The 26,761-nt window shown below is 41.0% G+C and overlaps 1 protein-coding gene across 1 annotated transcript; it reads right to left on the reverse strand.

Annotated features, from left to right (window-relative positions):
* Positions 1 to 2,497: 2,497 nt before the first annotated feature.
* On the reverse strand, positions 2,498 to 26,486 carry THBS1 (thrombospondin 1). Its single transcript, XM_007069370.4, has 22 exons — positions 22,195 to 26,486; positions 21,823 to 21,915; positions 20,331 to 20,908; positions 19,658 to 19,733; positions 19,173 to 19,369; positions 18,887 to 19,012; positions 17,316 to 17,409; positions 15,289 to 15,462; positions 14,656 to 14,832; positions 14,098 to 14,271; positions 13,362 to 13,489; positions 13,065 to 13,217; positions 12,301 to 12,519; positions 11,559 to 11,666; positions 10,589 to 10,748; positions 9,965 to 10,083; positions 7,685 to 7,919; positions 6,940 to 7,167; positions 6,540 to 6,811; positions 5,946 to 6,043; positions 5,678 to 5,817; positions 2,498 to 4,904 (listed from the first exon to the last, which is right to left on the reverse strand). Exons 2-22 carry the CDS (start codon positions 21,887 to 21,889, stop codon positions 4,897 to 4,899), a joined length of 3,531 nt encoding a protein of 1,176 aa, XP_007069432.2. The 5' UTR covers positions 21,890 to 21,915; positions 22,195 to 26,486; the 3' UTR covers positions 2,498 to 4,896.
* Positions 26,487 to 26,761: the final 275 nt, after the last annotated feature.

A 26,761-nucleotide genomic window follows, 5' to 3' on the forward strand; every position in this document is an offset into this window, starting at 1 on the left:
CTAATATCCATTGATGGACCTATCCTCCATGAATTTATCTAGTCCTTATCCCTTTCGTGAGACACCTTGTCAAAGGCTTTTTGAAAATCTAAGTACACTATATCCACTAGATCCCCCTTGTCCACATGCTTGTTGACTCCCGCAAAGAATTCTAGTGGATTGGTGAGGCATGATTTCCCTTTACAAAAACCATGTTGACTCTTCCCCAACAAATTATGTTCATCTATGTGTCTGACAATTGTGTTCTTTACTATAGTTTCAACCAGTTTGCCCAGTACTGAAGTCAGGCTTACCAGCCTGTAATTGCCAGGATCACCTCTGGAGCCCTTTTTTAAAAATTGATGTCACATCCTCCAGGCATTTGGTACAGAAGCTGATTTAAATGATAGGTTAGAGACTACAGTTAGTAGTTTTGCAATTTCACAGTTGAGTTCCCTCAGAATTCTTGGCATCTATAAGTAGTGCTATTAAGAAAAAAAGGAACACCTGAGCACCAAAAACTACCCATGACCCTTTGCTATTTTTCCAGAGAAGAAATTGTTTAAAAATATCCAGTTGAAGACAACAAGACCAAGCAGCAGGTGCTAGCACTGGTGTCTGTATGCTTCTGGTGTCTTGAACAATCTTTTAGCTGTGGAAAAAGGAATATTGGGACAGATCTTCAATGAATGGTAAATTGGTGTAGCTCCACTGAAGTTAGAGCAAGTTAGAGTTTACACCCTGAAAGGTAGCAGAGGGTCCTGGGTGCCATCATGAGATTTTTGCATATTCTCCAGGATTTGCTATTGCAACAACTGAGAAATTCCTGAGCAAACTGACTTCAGCCTCACTACTTTTCAGCAGTGAGTTCCATATATAAGCTGCTGACAATTCGTCTGAAGTATGTGCTGTACTAGAAGTGGGAATTTTCTGTAGTATTTTTATGAATGATAGGCATATTAGTTGACCCATTTGGCTTGGTATTGCTACCCAGTGAGTGCAATAAGGTTTAAATATTTCTTCTGGAACAGAGAGAAGGCATGAGGTATGTCACATAGTTGTGTGGGCTGGGGGTGAATGAGATATCAAGGGCTGCAATCCATATGTTTGAATGGAAGGATTACACAGGGATAATGGAAACCCCAAAGATCGACACCTCGTTGCAAAAGTAACTGAACATGCAAACATAGTATGGCAATCTTGAGAGAACAAAGATGACAGGTGTCAGGAGCTGTGTAAAGAACTGGGTTCACACAGACATACAGCAGCTCATTTGGGACTGAGAGGCAAAGGGTCACAGAGGGAGAAAGACTAGATGGATTCTACAGCAGCGTGGCTTGGTGGAGCCCTGGCTTTGGCCAGCATGAACTCTGTCTTAACCTTTGCTTCTTTATACTAACCTGAGGACTTCCCAACCCTATATCACAGCTGACTACTAAAACCAGCCTGGTGTTGAGAAGGCTGCCTGGTGTTGCTGCACATACTGACATGCATTGATCTCTGAAGGGAGTAAGTGTCTCTGAACATCTGTCTAGCTCATTCAAACCCCCTGGGCAGAGCTAATGGTGTGAAACAGGAGTTCTGGAGCCAGTGGCTCACTCCCAGAGTCACTGAGGCTGCATGACCTACCCTTGTGGAAGAGGGTGAATCTGCAGGGGTCTGACACACTAAAGGGGTAGCCCCAGAAGACTATTCAAAGGCCAGGGCATAGCACAGACACTGTAAATCCATAATATATGCCAGACACTAAAGTTATTTGGTGTGGTTGCCATATCATGTCATTAATGGTAAGGGCTTGATAACCCCGTGCTGGTGCAGGGGGACTGAAAACTGCACCTTGTTGAGACAGCTGCACCCTACAGAATGATTTTCCTATTCCCTGCTCCCACTGCCTTTTGTAAGGTCACATAGTTTTTCTACCACTGCCCTACTTAAAGGCCCTGACAGTGGATGTTTGCAGTGGTGTTGTAACCATGTTGGTCCCAGCATATTACAGAGGCAAGGTGGGTGAGATAATATCTGTTGTCAGACCAACTTCTGTTGGCGAGAAGTTGGTCCAATAAAAATATTACCTCACCCTCCTTCTCTCTCTGACAACAGGTGGCAGCTTTAAGTTACTAGCTATGGTTGTCTGGGGGAAGACTCCCCAGAGTGATGCCCCAGTAACTTGACATTCTACTACCAGGTTCCAATAGCAGGTCAATGGATACTATTGACAGTCTAATGCATGTTGACTAGCTATGCCTTCATGGAGCATGCCCACAGTATGGAACACATTCATGTCTGCATCATACTTTCATTTGGTGCTTAACATATGGGGTATTATCCTGCCATTGACTTCAATCCTGGCCCTGTTCTATATTTCTAGGAAAATCTTCATTTTCATATCATTACTATATTACTTTGCTATCCTTACTGAGTTGAGCCTTCACAACTGAGTTAATGTACACTGACCCATTAATTCAAGTGGCCCATAGAATCATAGTAAGAAGAAATGAAAAATAGATTAAAAAATATGTAAATATAAATTTCCATATTGGTTTATTGTTCCTTGTATGTAAGAAATTTTATTGTACAACTTACAGAGCTTTAAAATGTAAAATGGTTAAAAATGTGTACAAAAAAGCATATTCTCAGAAAATTATGCTAATAGCAAAAACATGGGTGGGGGAGCAAAAATCTTCAATTCAGTGTGCAAACATTTTATAAAAATAGAAATACTAACTCTACAGGTAGCACTTCCTGATAAATTATTTAAATAGCGTATCTACACAATTATGAGAGTAACTATTCAATGGCAATGAGAAAAATAATTTATAAAAATACAAGCAATGGTATACAAGATGACAAAAATATAACACAACATTAGAAATAATATTTAACATTGTTTCAATGCCATTTTCTTATGGGGAATATACTTTTCCGCAAAGAGAATTTGACTATGTACAGCGTTTATTTTTAAAAGTTCTACAGTAGCTTTAAAGTTTGTTAGACATTTAACTTCTGCTTGATCCAAAGATTTTTTTCTCAGTCACACAATGAGGTAATATTTGTACATAAAAGTTTCACCTTGGTTATTTTTTTCCTTTTTTTTCCTGGAAAGACAAAGGATTATAGGTATAATCATGCTGCCCTTTACACCTGGAACAGCTTCAATTAACGTATGTCTTGCCACCCCCTCCCAGGAGCTCCTAAAATCCCACCTTCTCTGTGAAGCACTCCTGTTTTCACCACTGCACATGGATCATTCCAATGTGCAACCTGCAACTTTATCTCTATTTAATCAGGCAATCCAATGCCATAAAGACAAGTGCCATTTGTGCCTCTAGTTTGAAAACTTGTCGGGGCAGGGATTCTGTTCTTTGTCTGGCATATTGTTGACCAATTGTAAAAACACCATGAACATCTAATGTCACTACGTAAATGATTAACTAGTAACAAATGCTGTCCAGTCTCTCCAGTAACAGGCACAAGAGATAGGAACTGACAACATATAAAAAAGGACTTGTGGTTTTTTAAAGAAGCAGAAAGGTAACCTACCAGGCCATCACCAATTGCTTTGCACAAAGAAGTAAAAAAACCAACACATGGAACGCTGACTTAGAAAAAGCCAACAAACATTCCATTCCCTCCCAGCTGCTGTTCCCTGTTCTCCACGTTCTCTATGGGAAAGTTGCTTTTTGTAATTAATACATCTCAGCTATCTGATCCAAACAAAAAGCTTTCTAAACTAAAATCTAGGTTCAGTATAGAACAGAATTAATAAATAATCTGTATTTACAATTGTACAGTCTTGAAGACTTGTAACAATGATTCTATGGATAGTCTTGACGCATTTATTTTGTTTTGTTTTATCAATAGTCCTTCAGTCATTATGACATCCAGGATAAGTAAAAAATAAATATTTTACATTTTTTAAGGTTTTATCTACAGCCTTCTTCCTCCTCCCAAAAAGTGAGGAGTTAAAAAAAGTCCATGAAATTTGTAGAAAAAGGAATGTTACTATTGTCATTTGTTGTGCCTTTTTAACCATAAAATATAAAGCAAAGATGCTTGTTCCTTGAAGGCCAGCACAGGTGCTAATTGAGATGGTGTGCTTTCCAGCACCTTTTTTAAAGTTCTTGCTACATCTGCACTTGCTACATGTGGAATAAAAAATAAATATCTCTATTTAATCAGGCAATGGCACTAGATTCCAATTGTGAATCCCTGTTCTTACCAAGCGGTGCAATCCTGTGTGTCAATCTTTATTCCCTCTTCCCCACTGGGGATCTGTTTTACAGTTTCTATTTTATACTGTATGGATTAATTTGCTAATACAGCTAGTCTACATCATTAAATCAAGGAATATATTTGTCACCTGAAAGATATTTAGTCCAAAATGTAACAGTTTCTCCAAGTTACCTGGATATAAACCCCAGAGAGCATAGGCACCTTTTAGACAAGCATGGCAATTTTCTGTTTAACCTTTAAAAGTCCACCCTCCCATCCCAAATCCCTTTCCCCACATATTGAAATGTCTTTTGTTTTTAAGTAGTCCAAAGCACATCCAAAGATGTTCTTATTACAAAAATGCTACTTGGCGGGACCACCAGTAAAAGAGAGGCAGTGACACTGCACTGTGACAAAACAGCAAAGCAAATGTCTTTCTTACTGAAGCACATGAAGAAAAATTCTCATTCATGAAAAATACATTTGTTTCCTTCCGTTTTAGCCGAGGTCATATGTTGATTTTACTTTCAGTTTCATTCTTTCAAAAGCATTCTTGAGGCAGGTCATGTGTTTTGAGTCCACATTTGTGCAGACAGAAGAAAGGAAGGAAGGAATACAATGGTCCCAGGGTGTGTAAAATATTAAACATTTCAGAAGGTGCAATACCAGCATTTTTAAATAGTCTCTGGATCAATAACCTCGTGATTATGGATCTGTGGAGGAAGGGTGGGGGGAGACAGAAAAATTACAGAACGAGTTAAAATATTTCTGTATTATCAATCATAATTATAGTTAGGGACTAATCTGAAAAGCGGTTCTTTACCCCTTTAGTAGCAATTTCTTGAGCCAGACTTTTGTATGAAACGGTCAGGAATGTAAGAAAGATTTGAGTTATATGGTAGAGTGCATACACACTTGAAAACCTAGCCTAACTCAGCTGAACACATAAACCCTGACTTGTATGGGCACATAAACCATGAGCTGTGCATATATTTTGCATGGGTCCAAGCCAATTGGATATGTTTGCATGTGCATATGTGTACATTAATATGAAAGTAAGGATTTTCTCTTTTCACACTGCAGTTTATGCACATGCATTTGAAAAATCAGGCCAGGTATTAAAAAAAAATCTCTAGCTGTAGTTCAAAGCATGAAGTAAATATATTTTATATGCCTCTTCAAACATCATGTCCTGCAATTAAGTCTCTTCAACATTTCACTTTTAGTGGATGGTAACTTTTAACTATGCAAAATTCATTAACAGGATGTCCTCTACCCATCCCTGCACAACACACAGATCTCAAAAGAAATCCTGCATGTGGCTCAAGAGTAGTAAAAGATTATTAAAATGTTGTATAATCCCACAAAATTTAAGTTGATAAATTTCATCTTTAAATTTGTTTTAAAGAAAGTGGCCTTATAAGAAAACAATTGTCATTTCAATGTACTTCAGTAAAATGTCATTCCAACAAGATGCCATCCTTACCTCTGCATTCATATTTAAGATCTGAGAAGAACACCATTTCTTGAGAGAAGACAAATAATCCTAACCGACCACCAGCATAAGTTTTATCATAGATTGGTCCTGAATCAGCCATGATTTTCTTCCCTTCGTACATTATAACTCTGCAGGAAGAGCAGTAATAAATCATCCTTGTCAGCTGTGGTAAGTTTTTATCTTTAACATAAGACTAACCATTACCAAAATGACATTTGCCCTCAAGTCCCTTCAGATATATCTCAACAATAGTTACCTAATGTAGCCAGTCTTTGGTCTGTGGCTAAGACGCCATCTGTAGGCAGTAAAATCTTTCCAGCCTATGTGACGAGGATCATGCCACAAGGTCCGCACCTAAAAAAGAAGGATACGATTATAAATAACCAACAGAGGAATCCAATTTAGGCAATATTTTGACACCATGACATCTCGAGAAGCTTTTTATATTCAAAATAAGGATGTACAGCTGGACAGTGTATCCAAAAGACAGGCTCTGAATAAAGTCTTTTGATACGCATCTGATTTAACTCTGCTCCTAGAGAGGTTCCTATTTAATTATTCAATCTGCCTAGTGCTAGATGTTGAATGTTTCAGAAGACCATCAGAAATAATGGACTCCCTACTTGTTTTAAACTTAGCAGAGTCCCTTAGCTCCAAATGGAAACTATGTAGAGCATATGCTTCATAATCAAGTTTATACACAAAATCCTACAACTACAAATCATTTCTTCTAAGAGCCCCTTTCTACACTAACAGGATGCCCAAACTCCCCAGAATTACCAGGCTTATTGTTAGAGTAAAGCCTGGCCTCAGGTGCAAGAAAATAATTAACCACAAATGCAGTTCTTACCTGCCCAGCGGTGTTTCCTGTGTGCCACAGAGCATTTCGAAGGTGCTCTCCAGGACCTGTGGTAGAGTTCACAACTTTGATAGAAAGACCTGAGTATCCCTGAGCTTTGGTTGGTGTTGAGTCCCAATAGGACTGGGTGATCTGCTTCCACATGACTACGTAGAAACGGCTGCTAGACTGATAACCAAATACAAAGCCAGCATAGTCATCATCCCTTTCTGTATTGATGAAGAATGTGCCACTGAAGTCCACAGCATTGAATTCATCAAATCCTGGGTGAAGAATAAGGAAACCAAGTTTGAAGCCGCTGCTTTTATTAGCCTTATGCTGAGCCTAAAGTTAAGTTTCTAGACTTTTATAAGACACTATGAGGAGAGAGGATCCAAAATGTTCTACTCACCCACTGCAAGTCCAGGATCACAATTGACAGTCTGAACCAGCTCTTTACCCTGGTGACGAACCACCCAGTTAGGATCATTTTGCGATGTTCCCTTAGGATCCAGGGGAACCATCTGAAATCGACGGAAGTCTGTCTCACTGATGTCAACATTCTCAGGGCAGATGTCATCAATGTCTGGCACATTGTCTTGGTCAAAGTCATCTTTGCAAGCATCTCCACGTCCATCACCTACAAAAGTATAGCTTCACAGTGACAACTCTGAAAACTCACTGGCATAATTTGAGAATGATGTATCACTACAGGTGCCTCAAAGTCATACATGACACTTCAGACTGAAATCCGTTGCAATGTTTTGGCTGTGCCACTACTACAAGAAGCCTAGATTTATTTACGTATTCACCCTCATATCTTAGTGTCAAGAAGTTTTTTTTAAAGGTATGGCTTAGGTTTACATTACAGTAGCCATGATCAATTAGTGTGTTCATACCCCTTTTCCCTATCCCAATATATTTCTTCAGTTTTGGCATATTCCCAAACTTCATTAAGATACTGGGAATCAGCATAAGATCTACAGTAAAAAGGAATGACATAATACCAATACAAACTGTACACATTTTTTTTAAATAATCTTTTAAAAAGAGAACAAGTTATTCATAACAGAATTTTTTAAACATTGGTATGTAATGCTAGACAAGCCTGTATGGGAAATTACTGGTTTTGATATTATAATGTTCATCTTACTTACCATCAGAGTCAGTCTGGTCTGGGTTGGCAACCAGTCTGCAGTTATCTTTGTCATCAGGGATACCATCATTGTCATCATCATGGTCACAGGCATCACCTTTGCCATCCTTGTCGTGGTCAGCTTGATTAGCATTGGGCACATAGGGGCAGTTATCTAGGTTATTTTGATGGCCATCTTCATCTATGTCCTGATTGTTGTCACATTTATCACCTATGCGGTCAGAGTCAGAATCCTCCTGTTGGAGAAGAGGGAAAGCTTGAAGAACAAGCTTTAAAATGCACAACACTTCTTGCAGCACTTGAGGATGCTGACAAGAAAGGCAGAAATACAAGGCTAGAATTTAGGATTGCTATTCCCTTAAAGGACCAGTGTTAAATTGTTACACTCATTTTGCGATTCAGATGAGACTAGCTGTGCTAACTTCTTTTGAACTACTTTATTATTAACATTTCACTAACCAATTGCTTTAGGCTTATTTATCTGAACATCTGGGGCTCAGAGAGTAGTGTGGTTTTCAGATTTTTCCCAGGAGCTTTACAATTATGCATGTAATGTTTCTGCAGCTGCAGAGTAGTCTCTATTTACTCCATGAGATTTGCAGAGATCTAGTGTCAGTTTACTCTCCATCTTGCACCTTGTATCTTTCTGTTCCAAGCACCGTATGAAACTGACTTCAGTATGTACCTAGCCATTAGATCACTCTTACATTATAAGAGCATTTTGACAGACTGTTGTATGGCTTCCACTCCATGTCATAATTTTCTTAATTACAGAAACAGCCTCCAAAGCCCTCTATAAACATACAGGCTAAGTGGTATTGTAAGGCGATAGTTACTTCCCTTAGTAGTGGGCTATACGTGGAAAACCCTCTTCTGCTTGCATTTTGTATATACTTTTGCATCTTGTTGTTTGCTAAGTTAGTTTCTGTAATATGATCACATGGCATCTAGCTTTATATTTGTTAGAGCTATCAAAAGTTAGCCTGTCCTATATTCTTGCAGACACTCCTCAGACCCCAGGAGTTATTGAAATGTCAGAGGCCATTTTAACTTACACATTCTGAATTGCTACAAGTGCTAGGGTTTAAATTTTTTCCTTAATATGCTACCCTACAGAAATACTCACAGGTGAGAGTTTTGTGGATTAATTTAAAACAACCATTCAAGAAAACGCTCCATGAAAAGCCAGTGAAAAACCTAACAAAAATAGAATGGACCATGCTTCCCCCCACTTCACCTCCATCTATTAGGAAGAAGTCAAGCATTCCAATTATGCCCCTGAAGCTATTCATTTTACTGCCTTTTACTTGACAGGACTGTACAGGCTTTACCCACCGCTGCTGTCGAGTGTCTTAGAACCAGCAAATTCAGTGGAAGGGGCTGGAAACTCCCTCACCTCCACTAAATCTTGTAAAGATTAGTCTTCATATTATTTATGAATGTTGGAATATGCCTTTGAGTCTTTGCCATAAAGAGGCAAAAGCAGGCAGCATTACCCTTATTGTACTGGCAAAGGCAATCTTTTGAAATGTGGTTGTTTTGTACTGCTTTAACCTTTGTCTCAAAAAAGCAATGTGTCTAAACAAAATGAAATGCAATGCACTGCACTAGTTAAGCTTCTGGCCCTGCCGTGCCTATGAGCTACCTCTGCTCCTAGCACACACTGATGTTCTGCATACACCCTGCATTAATGTCAAGCACCTGGCAAATGTTTGGGGGTTGATTTTTTTTTCAGAAAAACAAAAACAAAAAACCAGCAACAGTTGCTTTTTGAGTCATGTTACTCCTTTATTTTTAGCTAATTTGGATCCACTGTTTTTTTTAACCCCAGCCCTAGTAATGCGTGTGTCTCTATTTGTAATTTACATAGTCTTAGTTTCTTGTACAGCATGTTCATTTGACTACACTCCAGACTGTACAGTAGAATCACTGAGAAGAAATTCTCATAGTCTGTTTACTATTAGTTGTAACCCATGTGAATTTCATGCTGTACTCCCAGAGTTACTGCAATTGACAAGATCAAGTTTACAAACAGGAGGAGTGTCTCCCATTAAAAATGCTCAGGACACACATGACTTCAAGCAAGAGTCCTACAAACCTCCATTACTCAATTTTTCAGACAATAGCTAGCAGCTGTGTGAGCTTCCTGTGAGGTATGTTATCACCTGATAAAGGCATCATTTGTCGTGTCAGCACAGTGTGTATAACAAAGGGTAAAAATTAAATGGGAAATATGATTTGAATAGCAGGTGCAGATAGAGGTCAGAATACAAAAACCTACCTGGTCTGGATTGTGTTCCATAGGGCAGTTGTCACACTGATCCCCAACACCATCCAAATCTGTATCCCTCTGGTCTACGTTGTAGACATATTGACAGTTGTCCCTTTCATTAAGAATGCCTAAAGGAGCAGAGAAGAGATGAAGAATTCAAGTGGCTTACACAGATCATAAGCTCCACAATCTGAGTACTGTAAACTGGCAGTGGAACTGCAAAAAGGAAATAAGGTTGACAATTAAGCCAGCAGTTTGTATGTTGCTAAAAAACCCACACTTGTACAGCATACTCTACAGTAATTTATCTAACACTAATTGAGACCCCTGTTACAACCGTGGGATAGCACAGGACTTCATAAGTTATATCTCTCACCCATTGCCAGTGTGAATGGGGCTATAAATCAGGACCATCTGCTTCAAAAAAATATAGGCTCCTAAACTGAAAGGAGAATTTCCATTGGCTGTAATAGGATTAGTGCTTATAGCCTCAGTCACTAGGAGGCGACTTGATCACATACTTGACTTTCTATCCCACATAAGACAGTGGTACCAACATATAACTGCCATCTATGCAGTACTGAACTGTCTGCGTATGTGTAGGAGGGTGGAAATGGCAACAGAACACCTTACCATCTCCATCAATATCCACAGCACATGCATCTCCTTCTCCATTGTTATCAGTGTCAGTCTGATCAGGGTTGTGATTGTAGGGGCAGTTATCACAGCGGTCACCAACGTCATCCCTATCATAGTCATACTGCTGTGGGTTGTAAATGAATGCACAGTTGTCCTGCAAGAGGGAGGAGAGGTCCAAAACCACTATTAATAAACAGAGAACTACTTTGGTGCTTTACCAACACAATGCAAATGTAGGACATTTGTTTTAGGAAGAGATTTAATGCAAGTTAAGAAAATGCTTGAAAATTCAAACTAGTTAAGCCCTCTTCAGTGGACAGATCAGAACTACAGTTTCCTTAAAAAAATAAATAAACACTCAGATTGTAATGGATCCAAAGGATGTCTGGGAGGAAGAAGTGGAATAAAACAAATTTAGTTTAAAAAAACCCACACCCTACTTAACAACATTGGCTAATATTTCAAGCCCTTTGCATCTCAGCCAAATTTACCACTGGTGTAAATAGCAGAAGTGTAAAGTTGCTCTCACTTGCAGCAGTAGTGAATTACAATGACATTCTGAAAACCTTGGTAAGGCTGCTACTGTAAACCAACAACTAGAATGTGGAAGTGAAGAATGGGAGGAGGAAGGTTAGCCACCTGCATGCTGGAATGTTAGTGTTTACTTGCTGAAGCTTCAGCTGTCTCAAGAGTCTTTTTGCCTGCATGAGACTATGAATGAATAAAGCATGGAGTCAAGAGTCACTCATTTTCAAAGTTCAGGCAGCTGCAGCTACTTCCTGGAACTACTGAAGATGCAATCAGAGTAAGGCATCTCTTTTCAGATAGAGATCTTTCCCTTTGAGCCTGTCAGTTTCCTAAAATCTTCTGTTAAGATTAAGGTCAGAGGCCAGGACTTGACCATTGGGAGTGGAGAAAGGAAAAGCTACACTAGAAAAGGCATGAATTTTTCATGTAGCCTTACCCTGTCATCTGGAATGTTATCATTATCATCATCATTATCGCATGCATCACCAATTCCATCCTTATCATAGTCTTCCTGCCCAGAGTTGGGAAGATTGGGACAGTTATCCTAGAAAGGAGAAAATGCAGAAATATTTTTATCCCAGGCATAAATGCCATGTTTTCTTTATTTTTTTTTAAGAGAGTGAACTGTTAGAGCTATACAGCATAATTCAGATCTCATTTACACTGGTGATACCTCAGTGTAATTCCATTGATTTCAACCAGTCATAATAATTTTTAAGGACTGCAGATAAAGTTTTCAGAAGTCACTTAGAAGCCTAAGTGCATGTTATTTTTGAAGATGGTACTTAAGCACTTTTGAAAATCTCCCCCTGTATCTTTTTTGCCTAAAGCTTTTCTCTGTGACACTGAGAAAGTTTATGGGTGGCTCTTTGTAGGAACATACATGTGGTATTTTTGGAATTACTGGAATGTTCAGAATTCCTGAATGTTACAGGCATGACTCAACTACTGTAATAACAGCTTCTCTGACAATCTGGGACTTCTTCTGACAATACAATGCCATGATATCCCTGAAGGGATATATTCCTATTTTGCACTATAGGTAGTTTAATACCTGTAATTACTCAAAGGTCTGACTGTCTCATAAGCCTTTTACTGAGCATTTAGCACATTCCTCAGATATATGCTAAGGCAATTTCTTAAAACTGTTAAGTGGGAGAACAAGGGAATTTCCTTACTTTTTTGCAGTGATAAGTGGCATTGGCAACACAGACAAGGTTCTCATTTGGCCATCCATCTAAATCAGTATCTTCTCCACAGATTATGCCATTGCCAGCATAGCCTGGTTTACATTCACAGCGGTACATGGGGTCACTGAAGTGGCCAAGGTAATTGCACTTGGCATTCTTGTTGCAATCATGAGTTCCATCTGTGCATGGATTACGTGGTTTGCAGACCTAAAAGACCACACACAAAGACAGTAAAACCACTGCAAAAGTCTATCCCGCATTCTTCCTGGATATACCACTAAGGCAAGAGGAATTTATGGCTGTTTTGATTCTAGATCTTTCAGAAACAAAATCTTGAAGCACAGTTGCCATCTTAGTATTAATAACTATTTGTCCTTATTCAAAACCTTTCATCTTCAAAGGGATCAGGCACGTACAGGTCTAAATAGTCACATGTTAAATATTTACTTCATTTCTGAATTGGCAACATTTCAACCAATGTTCATCCCCCAAACTCATGACATATGCACCTTCCCACCTTTAAAAGGCTAAGAAAGCAACAGCTTCTAAAACTCATTTTACTGAAGCAGTTTATACGCTTGTACTATGCTGTCTCTTTTCAGACAACCTTTAATTTCCCAGACTATAAAGGCTGGTAAAGAACTTGCTTTTTCCCTTTTCTGAAAACTTCAAACCTTTTCAGGAGGTGCTTTAGAATACAGAAGGCAGCTGGGAGGTTTTATAAACCAGGAAAATTCTCAACTTGGCAGTACCTGCTTGTTAGCTGTGGCATCCTCAATACCCCGACCAAAAGGCTGTGTTCCAGTGAAACGTGGTGGGCAAGGCAAGCAGTTGTATCCAGGTTCAGTGTTCTCACATCTGTGCACGCCATTGAGGACAAAGCAGGTATCAGGAACCTCTTGACACTGAAGTGAGAAAGATTGGGGTAGCAGGGAAAATTAGAGGATTTCTTAGGGCATTTGGTTTTTATCTTGTAGTTTAGTGTTTTGTACTTTTTTATTTAAAAAAGGAAAAAAGAGAGACTACAAACAAGAACCCAAGCTTCTGACCTCATCAATATCTTTGCATTGAACACCATTGCCATGGTAACCAGTAGGGCAGGCACCACACTTCCAGGAACCATCAGGGGAGCTGGTACATGTCGTTCCCGCAAAGCAGGGATTAGATAGGCATCCATCTGAGACAAAAGATTAGATCATGGTAAATGTCAATCATTTTAGTAGTCTGTTAAGGTGCTGGATATGGCCAATATGTGAATTTAAACAAACTCTTTGGACTGTTTTAGAGGGGTATGGCAGCATTTTAGACTTGAACAGCCTCACTAACCAGTGGAAAATACTAAAGGTAAATTTCTACATGGTAGTGACATTAGAATGTCAAATGAAAGTAAGAAGTCCTTGGTTTCAGTTGCATTCTTAGCTGCAGAAAGAAGTATTGTCTAATGGATTGATAATGGGGCTAGGAGTCAAAAACTCCTTCAGATTAATCTCAGCTTTGCCACTGACTTGTTGTGTTGTCTTGACAAAGTAATCCAGCTATTCTTGTCATATTCTACCCTCAGTTACACAAATAGAAATTCAAAGTAATGGCACTGAAATCAGTTATGTTACTCTGGATTTGTAACAATGTAATGGAAGACAGAATTTGACTCTCAGTTTTCCCCATCACTAAAATGGAGATAGTACAGGACTTCAGATGAGGTGTAATTTTTGCACAGATATTTGAAGATGTAAATGTATCCAAGTGCTACATAAAAACCATTTTTTTTAACCTAGAGTTACTCACCAATTGGACAGTCCTGCTTGTTGCAGACCTGGGTCCCTGTGGCATCACCTATGCAGTCCTTCCCACCATACTGAGGCTCAGGGTCATTGCAAAGACGTCCACGTTTTTGAATGCCTCCTCCACATGTGACTGTGCATACATCCCATGGAGACCAGGGTCCCCAGTTTCCATTTACTACAAAACAAATCCATGGAAAATGTAAACATTCACAAAACTGATGGTAAATTCAGCAAGATTCTACTAGCTGCATCTAACCTAGGTATTGATGCATGTGTCAACACCACTGCTGCACTTAGACATCATGAAAGAATGAAGGACAGAATGGCAGCCCTACATTTTTCATTTCTGAGTTTGCTAAAATTAGAGCCTGAGTGTTATTCAAAGTAATTTTTAAATTTAATTTATCTGTAGTGGGTTTTTTTGTAAATATGAGATTTTACCTAGCAGTTGATTTAACAAGAGACAGTTGCCAGGAATAGATTATATAGCAACTTCCAGCTCAAGAGGCTTGTTGTTTAAGCTAAATAATGTAATAATCTATTTGACCAGTATACTTACTTGGGCAAGGATCTTTCTGGCATGATTTGGTTTCTCTTGCCTCACCCTCACACGGTTTGCCATTCATCTGTGGGACTGGAGAGTTGCAAAGACGGATTCTAGTGATCATGCCAGTGCCACAGGTAACAGAACATGATGACCATGGCGACCAGTGGCTCCAACCACCATCCTGTTTGACTTCAGAAAAGACAAACACCTATTACCATCTATGAGATATCTGTGTGTTCTTTGAGGCATGTCTGCAGAGTTCCAAGAAGACTTTTGGCAGTGTGTGAATGCCAATATTAAATAAAAACCACAGTTTTACTACACCACTATCATGGTTACAGAGTCAAAAAAATTAAATGCATGCTGGCCTGAGATTTTGCTATGTTTAGTTCAGGCCCAGTGCCAAAACACACATTCATGCTTGCTTCCATTGCATACATTTCAATTCTGACAGGAGTTTAGTAGCCAAAAACCTTAGGAACTGCTAGAGCTAGAAACCAATGTTTTGTACCATCTGTAAGCAGCTTATTGTGGTTTAAATCATTACCCTGACTTGTGGTAATTTAATACTTAAATTACAACTGTGGAAGCCAAGGGTAGGCTCAGGTAATTTTTATGAACTATGCAAGCAGATGAAATACTTACACCTCTTATCACACTCCTGAATGTGGCAGGTGCGAGTCTGCACAGAGGAACCTTCACAGCGATTATTGAGACTATCACAAGAACGGCCTCTCTGCTGAACCCCATTCCCACAGGTCACAGAGCATGAAGTCCACTCAGACCAAGGGGACCAGCCATCTTCTGCATAGTCACTGGCTGTAAGAGAAGTACACTTCTGCTTAAAATTTGAATAAAAAACTTCTATTTTATAGACTACGTTTAAACCCTTTTCCTGCCCCCTCCCCCCCCCCAAAAAATCAAAGGCTACAATTATGTCATTTCCCTTCCTTTTACAAAAGATTTCAGCATGAACTTTAAAGGTTCTGTGGTGTTGTCTCAGTGGCAAGCACAGAGGAAGGCAAGGGCAACACAACTATTGTAGTGCTGTACTTTACTTTCATAAGAGTTTCTCAGGTCACTGTTTGGAAGACCAGCTAACAGTTAGGCAAGGGCTGCATGTACGTTCTGTTGCTGCTTATCTTGAACCCATTAGGCCATAAGTTGAGCTGCTTGGAAAAACTTCAACAGAACCATTTTCTATCAAAAAATGGTCAAAATCTAAATGCTTTGCAAAATCATGTTGCATCTGCCAAAATTTCATTTTGGAGAAAAACCTGGAAAAAAAGTTCCAACAATGTCAAAATATCTGATTTTGACATTTTCAGAATGAAAGGTTTCACTTTTTGTTGGAAAAATTTTATATTATATGATTTAAAGAGTTGAAATAAAAAATGAAGTGTTTTGTTCAGTCCAAAACAAAGTTTTCAAAACTTTGATTTGGAGAATTTTGAAATTTTCAGGTTTTGTTCAGATTCAAAATGAAGGCAAATTTCAAAATCTTTCATGAAACAGAATGTCCATCTTCTGCACAGCTCTAGTTATTGGGTACTTATGTTGTAACTTTAGCACCTGGCTTCTTATTTTTCATCATAAACTTTGAAGTTATGAGGCCACTTATATGAGGCCACCCTCTGTTCACTCAGATCTAATACAGCGATGGCTGTGATATGTCAAAAGCAAACAAGTGTCATTATGACTTGAGTTCTATGCTATTTTTGCTTCTGTTGTCATTCCTAAATTCATTATTAGTGTTCTGTCATGGTCATAGTTCAGTTACTAAAAACTCTGTGAAGATTCACTTTTTTAAAAAGTATAATCATGACTAAATATTCTTGTAAATAGTTTACAGTATAGTTATATTTGTTGTGGAGGAAGATAGAGACCTAATCAGAAAAGCTGTTGTTATCAGAGAACCTGATGGTAACAGCTTTACTTCTCTGATATTTTGAGAGAGTCGTTCTGCAAATTTTATATTGAAAAGTCAAATATTTTGCTGGAGAAAGTTGATATGAAGCTGTTAGATATTTGAGACTATGTATACAAATATGTTTATTTTGTAATTAAGCTATACAATAAAGGCAGAGTTTCAAACAATGCTGTAATTCCAAATACAGCAGTTCCAAATTCAGATGATTTAAAAGAAGGACTTATGTTTGACTGGTATTAGAGCATTCCAGTTTCAATACTGGTTACATCAGACTAGATTTGTCTACAGTATTTTGTAATACGGGCTTTTGAGGGACAGTTAAACTTCCTTTATGTGGCATGTTTCTTTGGATCAGTGCCATAAAGACCAAATTCAAAAGCAAGTAACCACATCTGAAATGTCCACCCTACCCTCCTTTCATGGCAAACATGCAATGGGATCCATGCCTGGACTGTCTGAAGTATTTTCAGGTTTCCAGTATTGCAGTGGTCATTACTTTGAGAAGTGGTAATTAGAATTTAATAGATAAATTATCATCAACTATAGTCTATTTAGGACAGGACTGCATGATCGTTTAAGGGTCTCAAAATTCAGTTAATGCAAACTAAGGCTAATGGCTCTCCAGTGGTGTAATCCTATACCCTATTGTGGTATTTAGAGTACATTTTAGTACACTATACCTAGCTAAGTGAGACAGCAGAGCAGATTACAGCAGAAATGCCAAGCAAATTTCACTACTTACGCCAGCATCGTGGGCAGCACTCCCCATCAGGAACAGTGGCATTAGAACAAGGCATGAGAGGGCAAGACACTTTCCTGCATATAGTGGCAGAATTCTACAAAGAAGGAGAATCATAACTAAGCAAGTACAAATAAGTTTAAGCTGAAATTTTAGCTGAAAAAGGTCAAAAGCTAAAGACTATTATCTACTGAATTTCTTGGAAAAGATTCAGTAGTAAGTCTACTGCATGACTCCTTGTTGTATTTAGAGCTGACACAGTAGTGGTAGTTGTTCCAGTCATTCGTAGACCTGTTTTCCCAAGTTGTTCTTTAGTTACTTTCCAACCAAGAATGGAAATGTTTTAGAATTTGTAGAAATTAAGCAAAAGAAACTGCCAAATGTCTGAGTCAAACTCTGCTGCATCATATCCCAAATATTTCAAACTTTGAAAGAACTAATGAAGAATTTGAAACGAGCTTTCTCATGTGTTAATCTGAATTGAACTTGATTATATAAAGTGAGTTGAGTGGAGTTGGCTCAAAAAACAGCAATCCATAATTTATAGTTAGATGTGGCTTTGATCTTTAAGCCAGAAACAGAACAAAAAACTCCACTAAAGACTGAATGAGAACTAAAATGCAGTGTATACTTTTGCCAGTTCTGTTCCTTTCAGGACAACAGGCCTTCTTATAGATATAGTTTTAGAAAAGAGTGCAGCAAATGATTGTGACAGCTACCAGTATTCAGTAATGAGAATCATAATGTCATTAGCTGAATACAACTTAAAAAGAATATGAAGACCTACAAGTATTCCATTTATATCTAATTCTTAGCCTTTGGTTTCCAAATTGAAGCAGGCTTTGATGGATTTGTACTCCAAAGTGTTTTTAAGAGGTATAATTAAGATTTGAAGAATGCCATAAAAGGAGTTTTAAAAAAAGAAGTCTGTGGAATTATAGTTATGGCATTATTCAGCATTTTAGGATATTTTATAGCATTCTACAGGAACAGAACATACTGAAGAATGAATTCCTTGTATAGTTCTGTGGTAGTTTTGGCTAGCAGTTACCAACTTTATGAAATAGTCCTTCGTTTCAGGCTGCAAAATGTCTGCAAACTCAGTGGCATTAACAGTTTCATTATAGAATCAGGATTTTCTTTTAACTGGTTACATTTTCTAGTAAACTGCAAGGATTCATTCCTATTCATTTAAGTCAGTAAAAGGTGCAGTTGAGTGCCTAATTTGGACCCCAAGTATTTAACTTAGTTTACTTTTTGGTTTGTGTAAACTAAACAGAGGCATTCCCCAAATCACTGAAATAGACTGGTTAATAGACTACTATATCAGTTGGATGTTTTTAGCCTATGCCCTTCTAAAATGCTTCTTCGGTAACATTAAATGAAAGCTGCATTTACAGCACAGCCTACTACATCACTGGGTGCTTGATGGGTCTTTCAGAGGATGATACAATTTGCAGCTTAAGTGTGCCTAGTTTTGTGTAGGATTCATTCTTTTACAGAACGAATATCATTTAGGTAGCAGTTGTTTATATACAGATGTTGGCATGTTGTGAACTGTAAGAAGTCTTTACCTGGCAAGTACATTCAGTGCAGCTGTCAATAGTCCACTCTTCTTTATTTTTGTGCAGAATTCCATTATGAATGCACACACCAGGAGTGATCTGCACTACTTTGGCAATCAATTCATTTTCTTCAGTCTTAATGAAACAGAAAAGAAAAAGCATCACAGGTATCTTCTGTACTAAGCTCTCCTTTGTCTCAACACTTGTAGTTTGGTCTACAAGTCTTAGAGGCAAGTTGTATTTCACTCTCAAATACTAGCTAATGAAAACTACTTTGGATTTACTCTGCACTTACCACTTTACGCACTCTGTCTTGAAGTGTTGTAACCATGGACCGCAATCCTTGCATTTCCACAAACATATTTGTAAGTTCATCACAGGAGAAGCCACAGATTGCCTGGATATCCTTTGTTTTGTGGCCAATGTAATTAGTACGGATAGCTGGACTGGAGCCATTGATGGGATTGTCCAATGTAATGATCGCACTAGTGGCTAAAAACAAAAAACAGTATATGCATGTTAATATATAGATACATGCACTTGATCTCTCAAGATTACAAGTGAAAAATTCATCGTCTGAAGTGTGCATAACATCTGCTAACATAGGTGTCACCTAGTCCATTCATTTGTTTATAAGCCTGAAAAGGTAATATAATTTATTATACAATAATGATTTGCATTTCAGCATACTTCTGAATTCTGTCTCAACTTGTCTTCCTAGCATGCTGAGAAATCCCATTTTCAATAGGTCAGTGGATTCAAAAAAAGTTGCAGACTTACAGCTGGAGCAACCTTTGTTCCTTAGGATGGCTTCCAGGGTTGTTCCAAAGACAAACCGCACATTCTGCAGCACTCCCTGTGGACAGAGGAAAAATGACAACTTTTTGTCGCAATTATAGGGGAAAGAAGTGTAATTTTGCACAGAAAATTTAAATTTAAAAGTTTCAATTTAAACATAAAAGTCAAAGGCAATGGGGTGAGGGATGTGTCCAGAATGCTTCACTACCCCTGTTTACTCAGTGATAGCAAGCCCTATGTCTGAACACTCTTTTCCCCAGCTCTAAGTGTCTAATAACTCCACAGATGCACAATGTCCTTTCTTCTCCCCTCTATAGTCTGGGCTTTATTTTTGTTTACTAAAATTTGTTACACAACTATTTATCTGATCAGAAACTGAGTTCTTCTTGTAGTCTTACGAAATTCACCATCTCTCACTAAATGTGCTGAGGATTTTCTACAACCCACCATTAACATGCAAGCATTCAAGTAGGTTGTGGAGGCTATTTATGTTGGATGTTGACAGTTTTCTTGCAGAAGCTGATCAGCGGCTGCACCCCTCCTGTTCTCATTACTACTCTGTCTCTAGGGTGTCTAGGTGCGGCCACTGTGCCTTTAAGTGTTTCTCTCGTTGCGGGAGCCCCATGAAGCTGCTGACTGAGAGAAGGAGCCTAACCTGGAAGTTATCATTGACACCACCCTTGGCGATGCGGAGCTTGGCACTGCTGGCCAGGTCCCTGGTGAAGATGTTTTGGATGGGGATGTCCAGTTCAGCATTCTCCATTTTCTCACACCCTACGTACAGCTGGGCCCGATCCTCCTGTACGAACAGGGTGATATTCTTCCAGTGCCCAGTGGCCAGCAGGGCATCCTCCACTGACACCACCTGCTGCTTGCCATCACCAGACAGGCTCAGGTCTAGGGTGCCTGCCTTGCCGTTAGACACCAGGTTGAAGATATGGCCAGAGCTGTCCTTGCGCTCCACGGCCAGCAGGGTGCCCCGGCTCTTTTTGGCCTGCCGGAGGGTAGCCAGCAAGATGAAGCCCTTCTCAGCATAGATGGCATCCAGCAAATCTTGGAACTTGTCATCAGGCACAGCTGGGATGCGGCTGGCATCCTCAATGCGGTAAGCAGGGCTGGAGGGCTCAGGTCCCTTCACCAAGTGTACCCCAGTTGCCCGACGTCCGGCCCCCTTGCGAGTGAAGCCGATGAGTTCGAAGAGATCAAACACACTGTTATCATCGCCCCCAGACTCTGTGGAGAGACCAGAGCAAGCACTGTGAACAAGGACAGGAAGGGGCTGAGTGGCTGTGCAACCCCTGGGGTGGGGGGAACACACTCAGGTGCTTGGGGCTGTGAAAGTAGCTCAGCCCCATTGCAGGCTGGTGTTCACAGAGGCTGAGAGGGGGCTTTAAAAGGGAGTTGAAGGTCAGCCCAATGGGGTGGGGGAGCTGGTGGAGAGACAGTGCAGGCAGGGGCAGCTGTGAAGCTAGTTCAGTCCTGTAGTGGGGCTGCTGTGCAGAAGGGCGTGAGAAGTCCAGTGGGGATGCAGGTGAGTGTCATTTACATCCTGATTTATGCACAAAGGTAGCTAGACAGGGAGTGGGGTTCTGAGGGCCAGTAGAGGAGGGGAAGCACATCAGGAGACACAAAGGGAGGACAGCAGAGTGCCCACATCTGTCAGATCCCATTTTAAAATCTAAGGGGAGAGTTCTCTGATCACCTACAGAGATCTCAACTAGTACATAAACAATTTCTCTCTGTGGTCCCCAGGGGCTAGGCTGCGAAATAATGGACAGTGCAGGCAAGCTAGGGGAGAATGCCCCAGGTGGCTTCTTTTAGTTCCTGAGGTACATTTTTTAACCATGCTCAACTTTGAAGTCCTTGAGTGCTCAGTCCTTCCTCGTTTGAAGGTTACATAAATTCTGCACAGGAGGAAATATTTGCTGTTCATAACCACTAATCTGAATATTCCTCAGGCTAATGCATTTTTGTGGGCTGGAAATATCAAAGCCGCTCTTCGCCACAGTTTAAGGTTTCATTCCTTCCAAGTCAGCACCAAAGCTATCAGAAGCCTTTTAAAAAAATAATAATAATCCCCACCATTAATATTGACCCAATACGTCTCTTTATAATCGCCAGGTACAGAATGAAGCCGCTGTTCTTACCTGGGATCTGGTTTGCTCCGCAGACACCAAACATTAGGAGGAGGAAAAGTCCGCCCGATAGCTCCATGGCAAAGATCGGTCTCCCGGGCAAACCTTCGAACAATAAAGGGGCATCTCATAGCCATTACGTTCAGAAAAGTAACGTTTGGGGCAATCAATAGGTTTGTCAGGTGCCCTGAAGATGGAAACCGCTGCAAAGGGCTACGTGGGGCGAGGGGAGAGAGAGACGACCGAAGAGCGCATAGGTAGCTAGACACACACAGACCCCCCACGCATTTCAGCTGGGTTCCCCCCCCCCGCTTGATTTGATTTTGTCTCTTAGAAATTACATTACGTCGCAGGGGGAAATCAAAGCGCTGCTTCAGCACTTACCTTTACAGGAAAAGATGATGAGACCCTAGAGATAACCCAGGGGAGGAACTATCTTCTGCAGCCACTGAGGAAAGAGCGATCAAAATCCTCGGCAGCGCTGGGAGTCTCCCGGTGACTCTTAGGTGAGTTACTGTCTCGAGCGCTCTACAGGCGCTCGGCAGCGCCCCTGAGCGAGTAGTGCCAGTGTCTCTTCGCAGCGGGGTCTCCCCTCTTCCGGGAGCAGTCCGAGGGTAGCCGTGAGTCCTGCCTGGCGGATCGGACGGGATCGGTAGCTGCTTGCAGCCCCCGCAGGTTTCCCTTGGCTTGCAGCCCCCGGCCGGTGCAGTGAAGTGGCTGGAGGAGCTGCTCTCGCCTTTAAGGGGTCGCTCACATTCCTGAAAGTCCCGCGGGCCAATCAGCAGCAGCCGGGCAGGAAGCGGGCTGGTGTTTATCCAGTTACCTCACAACAAGAGAGAAACAAACCTCACCCCCCCCCCCAAAAAAAAAGGCGGGGGGAGGGCGACGATCACACTCCCGCCTCTCGGTTCTGCACGCACAGCCGCACATGGTGGCGGCGCTGCCTCGCCGCTGTTACAGACCTGTCAAGGGATTTGCTGGACCCCAGTTCGGGGTGCTGGGAATGCCTGAGAGCCTAGCTCCCCCGAGACCACACTCCGGAGGAGTTCAGCACTAGGGTCTGTAGGGGAGGGAACAGCCCGGCCGTGAAAGAGCTGATCTGCCCAGTCTGATGTCCCCACTCCTACCCCGGTCGTTAATTCGTTGCTGATCACAGCTGGGCTGGGGCTACACTAATCCGTGCTCATGTTCACTGGCTGAAACCTTTGTTTGACTTTCTTTCTTTCGACAGGTATCTTTGCTGCTGGATGTCTGGGCCAGGCTGTTTGCACAGCGGGGCTCGGAGGTGTGAAACGTACACGGACCTTCCCTGAGGCGCGGGTTAGGGCTCTCACTCGATGCATTTCTGGGACCACGGGCACGCTTTCAAAAAGCCTTCAAGTCCCATGCCAGCTCGCGGTGTTCAAAGCCAAGCTGTCCACTTGGCGGCGCTCTGCGAACTCTGATGGCCATGGCCGGAGAGGAAATGGTTCTCAAGTTAATCATTCCTAAAGGGGAAAGGGCATTTTTCCTTTTATAGGAAATAATGAAGTTGCATCTGAAACTCACCCCCCTCCCCGGCACCCCTCCCCCTGCAAACCGGATCTCCCCAGTTGTACTTTTTGTGCGATTCTTGCCTGAGCTTTGGAGAGAATTATGATGTCACCAAAGTCCTCCTCAATCGCTATTCGTTCACAGGGAAAGAAGCTGCTGCCAGTTCTTTCTTTTCTCTGCTTCCTAAAAATCTCTCGTGCCGGTCTCCTCTATTCCCCGGGCGCTTCCGAGCAGATGTACGTTAATGGCTGGGCAGCTGTGCAATTCTCCTGGGTGGTGGTGGTTGATTTTTCAGTACTCTCCTACTGTGTAGGGGATCTCGGTGCAGTGCACGCTGACAGAACCTGTCCCTCGCCAGCATTACTCCAGCTGTCTGGAATCCCATTCATGTCCTCTGGCACTGACGTGGGAGCAGCAGCAGCCCTTCCACGCAATGGAGTGGGTGGGATGAGACCTATGAGCTAATCAGATCTATCTGTACAGCCTTGCTATTGTTACCAGGAGACCCAGGTTATCAGTCTTCTCCAGACAAGTGCCCACACATACCCTGCAACCCCAAGCTTGAAAGCAAGACAGATCAGTAACAGTTAGACACGTGTCTCCAGGTTAATCATGCCGTTTAAATTCCCAGTGAGTGTGCTATAGTGTAGTGTGTGGGAGTGGGTTGGATAGGTGGCAGGATATGTGTGACTTTAGTGCGTATGTACATATGCCCAGTGTGTAGTGTGTGCCAGTAATAATGCTGAGTTTGAGTGTAGCATAGTGCATGTCGTGTATGGTAGGTTTGGAGTGTGTGAGTTTAGTTTATGTAGTGGGTAGTGCATATGAATAGTAGTGTAAGTTGTGTATATGTAATATGCAATGGGTGTGTAATGCTTGTATATATAAGTATGCAGTGTATGTGTGAGGAGTGTAATGTATGTAGTGTGTGGAGGACATGGCTGTGAGACTTGTGTGACCTATAAAAAACACCTGAAAAACCTGGAAGTCAGCACCAGCACTATCTTCAGAAGATCCTCAACATAATGTGGGAGGATTGCCACATTAACATCAGTGTCCGCACAGAAGCCAACGTCTTCAATGTTGAGGCCCTGCTTATCCAGCACCAGCTGAGGTGGAGCAGGCACTGTGTGCGCATGCCTCATGTACGCTTACCAAAACAACTGCTGTATGCCCAACTCACCAAAGCAGAAAGGAAACGGGGAGGCCAAAAGGAACGCTTTAAAGACACCCTCAAGATAAACATTAAGAGATATGGCATCGACACCACACACTGGGAGACAGCAGCCCAGGACAGGGATAACTAGCAAAGACTTGTCAGAGAGGGAACATCCATTTTTGAGGAAAACCTTGCCTTGGTTGCAGAAAAATACCAGAAAAGACAGACAACTGTCACCAGCAAACACTGCCCAACCCTGACTTCCAACACCATCTGCAACATCTGCCAACGAGCCTGTGGCTCAAGGATCAGTCACCAAAGGACACATAAAAAATAAACTCCTGTGAAAGAGATCATCCTCTACCTCGAGGGATCGCCAGTGATGTAGTGGATATACGTAATGTCTGAGCATAGTGTAAGTTCTGTTATGCAGAATGTGAGCACAATATTGGTAGTGTGCTGATCCATAAGTGGATAGTGAATAAGTGTAGTATATAGTGTGTAAATATAGTATGCAGTGCATATTATGTACATGTAAAGAAGGGAGTATAATTCAGTTACATTAATCTCTAATCAAACTCAAAACTAGGAGATGGCAACTACACACGGTTGCTTTTAAATGTTAACTGAAATTGCAGACCATACATTACATGTGTTCAGCTGCAGAAATACACTCTCATTTGGAAATGCAAATTTCTGTTGGGAAAGAGCACCCTTTCCCCTTTTCATTGCTCAGAACTTCCTCTAATTTGTTCTGGAATGCAGTTTCCCATGGTTGGTCTCAGCCTGACATTGATAGTTTTTTAAAAAAAGTTGGAACCCAATTGGTTCAGCTGTTTTGCATGATTCAAGCATAAAACACAATAGGACCCTCTTCTGCCTCCTCCCCTGCCTTATTTTCTGATATACAGCACAGGTGATTTTGGCCCCAAAAAGAAACATTACAAATCCTGTAGTGAACATGTACTTCTTTTGCTCTGACATAAGAGAGATCATCTTTAACTGGACTATCTCTGTAGGAAGAAGGAGCAAGAACTGAGAAAGAGGTTCTCCCCACTCTTGGTGTGTGTATTGCTGTTGAGAAACAAGCCCCTTGCATGTATTTTAAGAGAGCTTTGACCCTCTGTGGAGGTTGTGTGGGGAGACAGACTTGGAAATGTAAAGAGCATCAACTGGTGTAATTGTTATAGCTTCAGTGAATTCAATACAGCTGTGACGTTGCACTCTATATGATTTTATAAAAATATGCTAATGAGTGTGAATATAATGTAACTGGAATATGCTTCATGCAAAAGGTCTCTTGTAAGGTATCATTACAAAGCTTATAATCTACCGAGTGTGGTCATCCTATTTGTATGTATGTATCATTCTTGTATCTAAAACTAGAAATATGAAATATAACTCTAAGGGTCTATTGTAATTATGCAAAATGTGGGCCATTAATGGTGGTTTGGAATCTTGATGGCGCCCATCAACCAGGACAATTGACTGTGGATGGCTCTGTTTGCTTGCAGGCCTTCTCATGAGTCAGGCTGGGAGGAATGAAGGCTTGGGGTCCCACAGGACATGTGACCATGTCACCTGGTACTGAAATCCATCTTAAACCTGGTGCTTTTCCATTTAGAAGGAGGGGTGGGGACCCAGAGAGATAAAAGATTCCCGCCTTGTGCCAAAGCTATATAAGGGAGTGGAACAGACCAAAGGGAGCGGCCATCATGAGAAATCCCCTAGCTACCATCTGAGCTGGAACAAGGGCTGTATGGGGGAAAGGACTGCGCCCAGACTAGGAAGGCGTCCAGTCTGTGATAGAAGCTTCTTGAAAAATCTCTGAGGGTGAGATTTTATCTGTATTCAGTTTTCTTACTGTACTAGGCTTAGACTTGCCTGTTTTATTTTATTTTGCTTGGTAATTCACTTTGTTCTGTCTGTTATTACTTGGAACCACTTCAATCCTACTTTCTGTATTTAATAAAATCACTTTTTACTTCTTAATTAACCCAAAGTATGTATTAATGCCTGGGGGGGGGCAGCAAACAGCTGTGCATCTCTCTCTATCAGTGTTATAGAGGGCGAACAATTTATGAGTTTATCCTGTATAAGCTTTATACAGGGTAAAATGGATTTATTTGTAGTTTAGACCCTATTGGGGGTTGGGCATCTGAGTGTTGGAGACAGGAACACTTCTTAAGCTCTTTTCAGTTAAGCCTGCAGCTTTTAGGGAACATGGTTCAGACCTGGGTATGGGTTTGCAGCATGCTA

Source organism: Chelonia mydas, chromosome 6 (genome assembly GCF_015237465.2).
Source record: "Chelonia mydas isolate rCheMyd1 chromosome 6, rCheMyd1.pri.v2, whole genome shotgun sequence".
NCBI classification, from domain to species: Eukaryota; Metazoa; Chordata; order Testudines; family Cheloniidae; genus Chelonia; species Chelonia mydas.

Excerpts from the sequence above, each read along its gene's own strand:
- THBS1 (XM_007069370.4), bottom strand. The coding sequence starts at position 21,889 with ATGGAGCTATCGGGCGGACTTTTCCTCCTCCTAATGTTTGGTGTCTGC. Across the intron at positions 13,490-14,097 it reads CAAGCAGGACTGTCCAATTG|ATGGATGCCTATCTAATCCC; the intron begins GTGAGTAACTCT and ends CTTTTGTCTCAG. Across the intron at positions 6,812-6,939 it reads TGATCCTGGACTTGCAGTGG|GATTTGATGAATTCAATGCT; the intron begins GTGAGTAGAACA and ends TTCTTCACCCAG.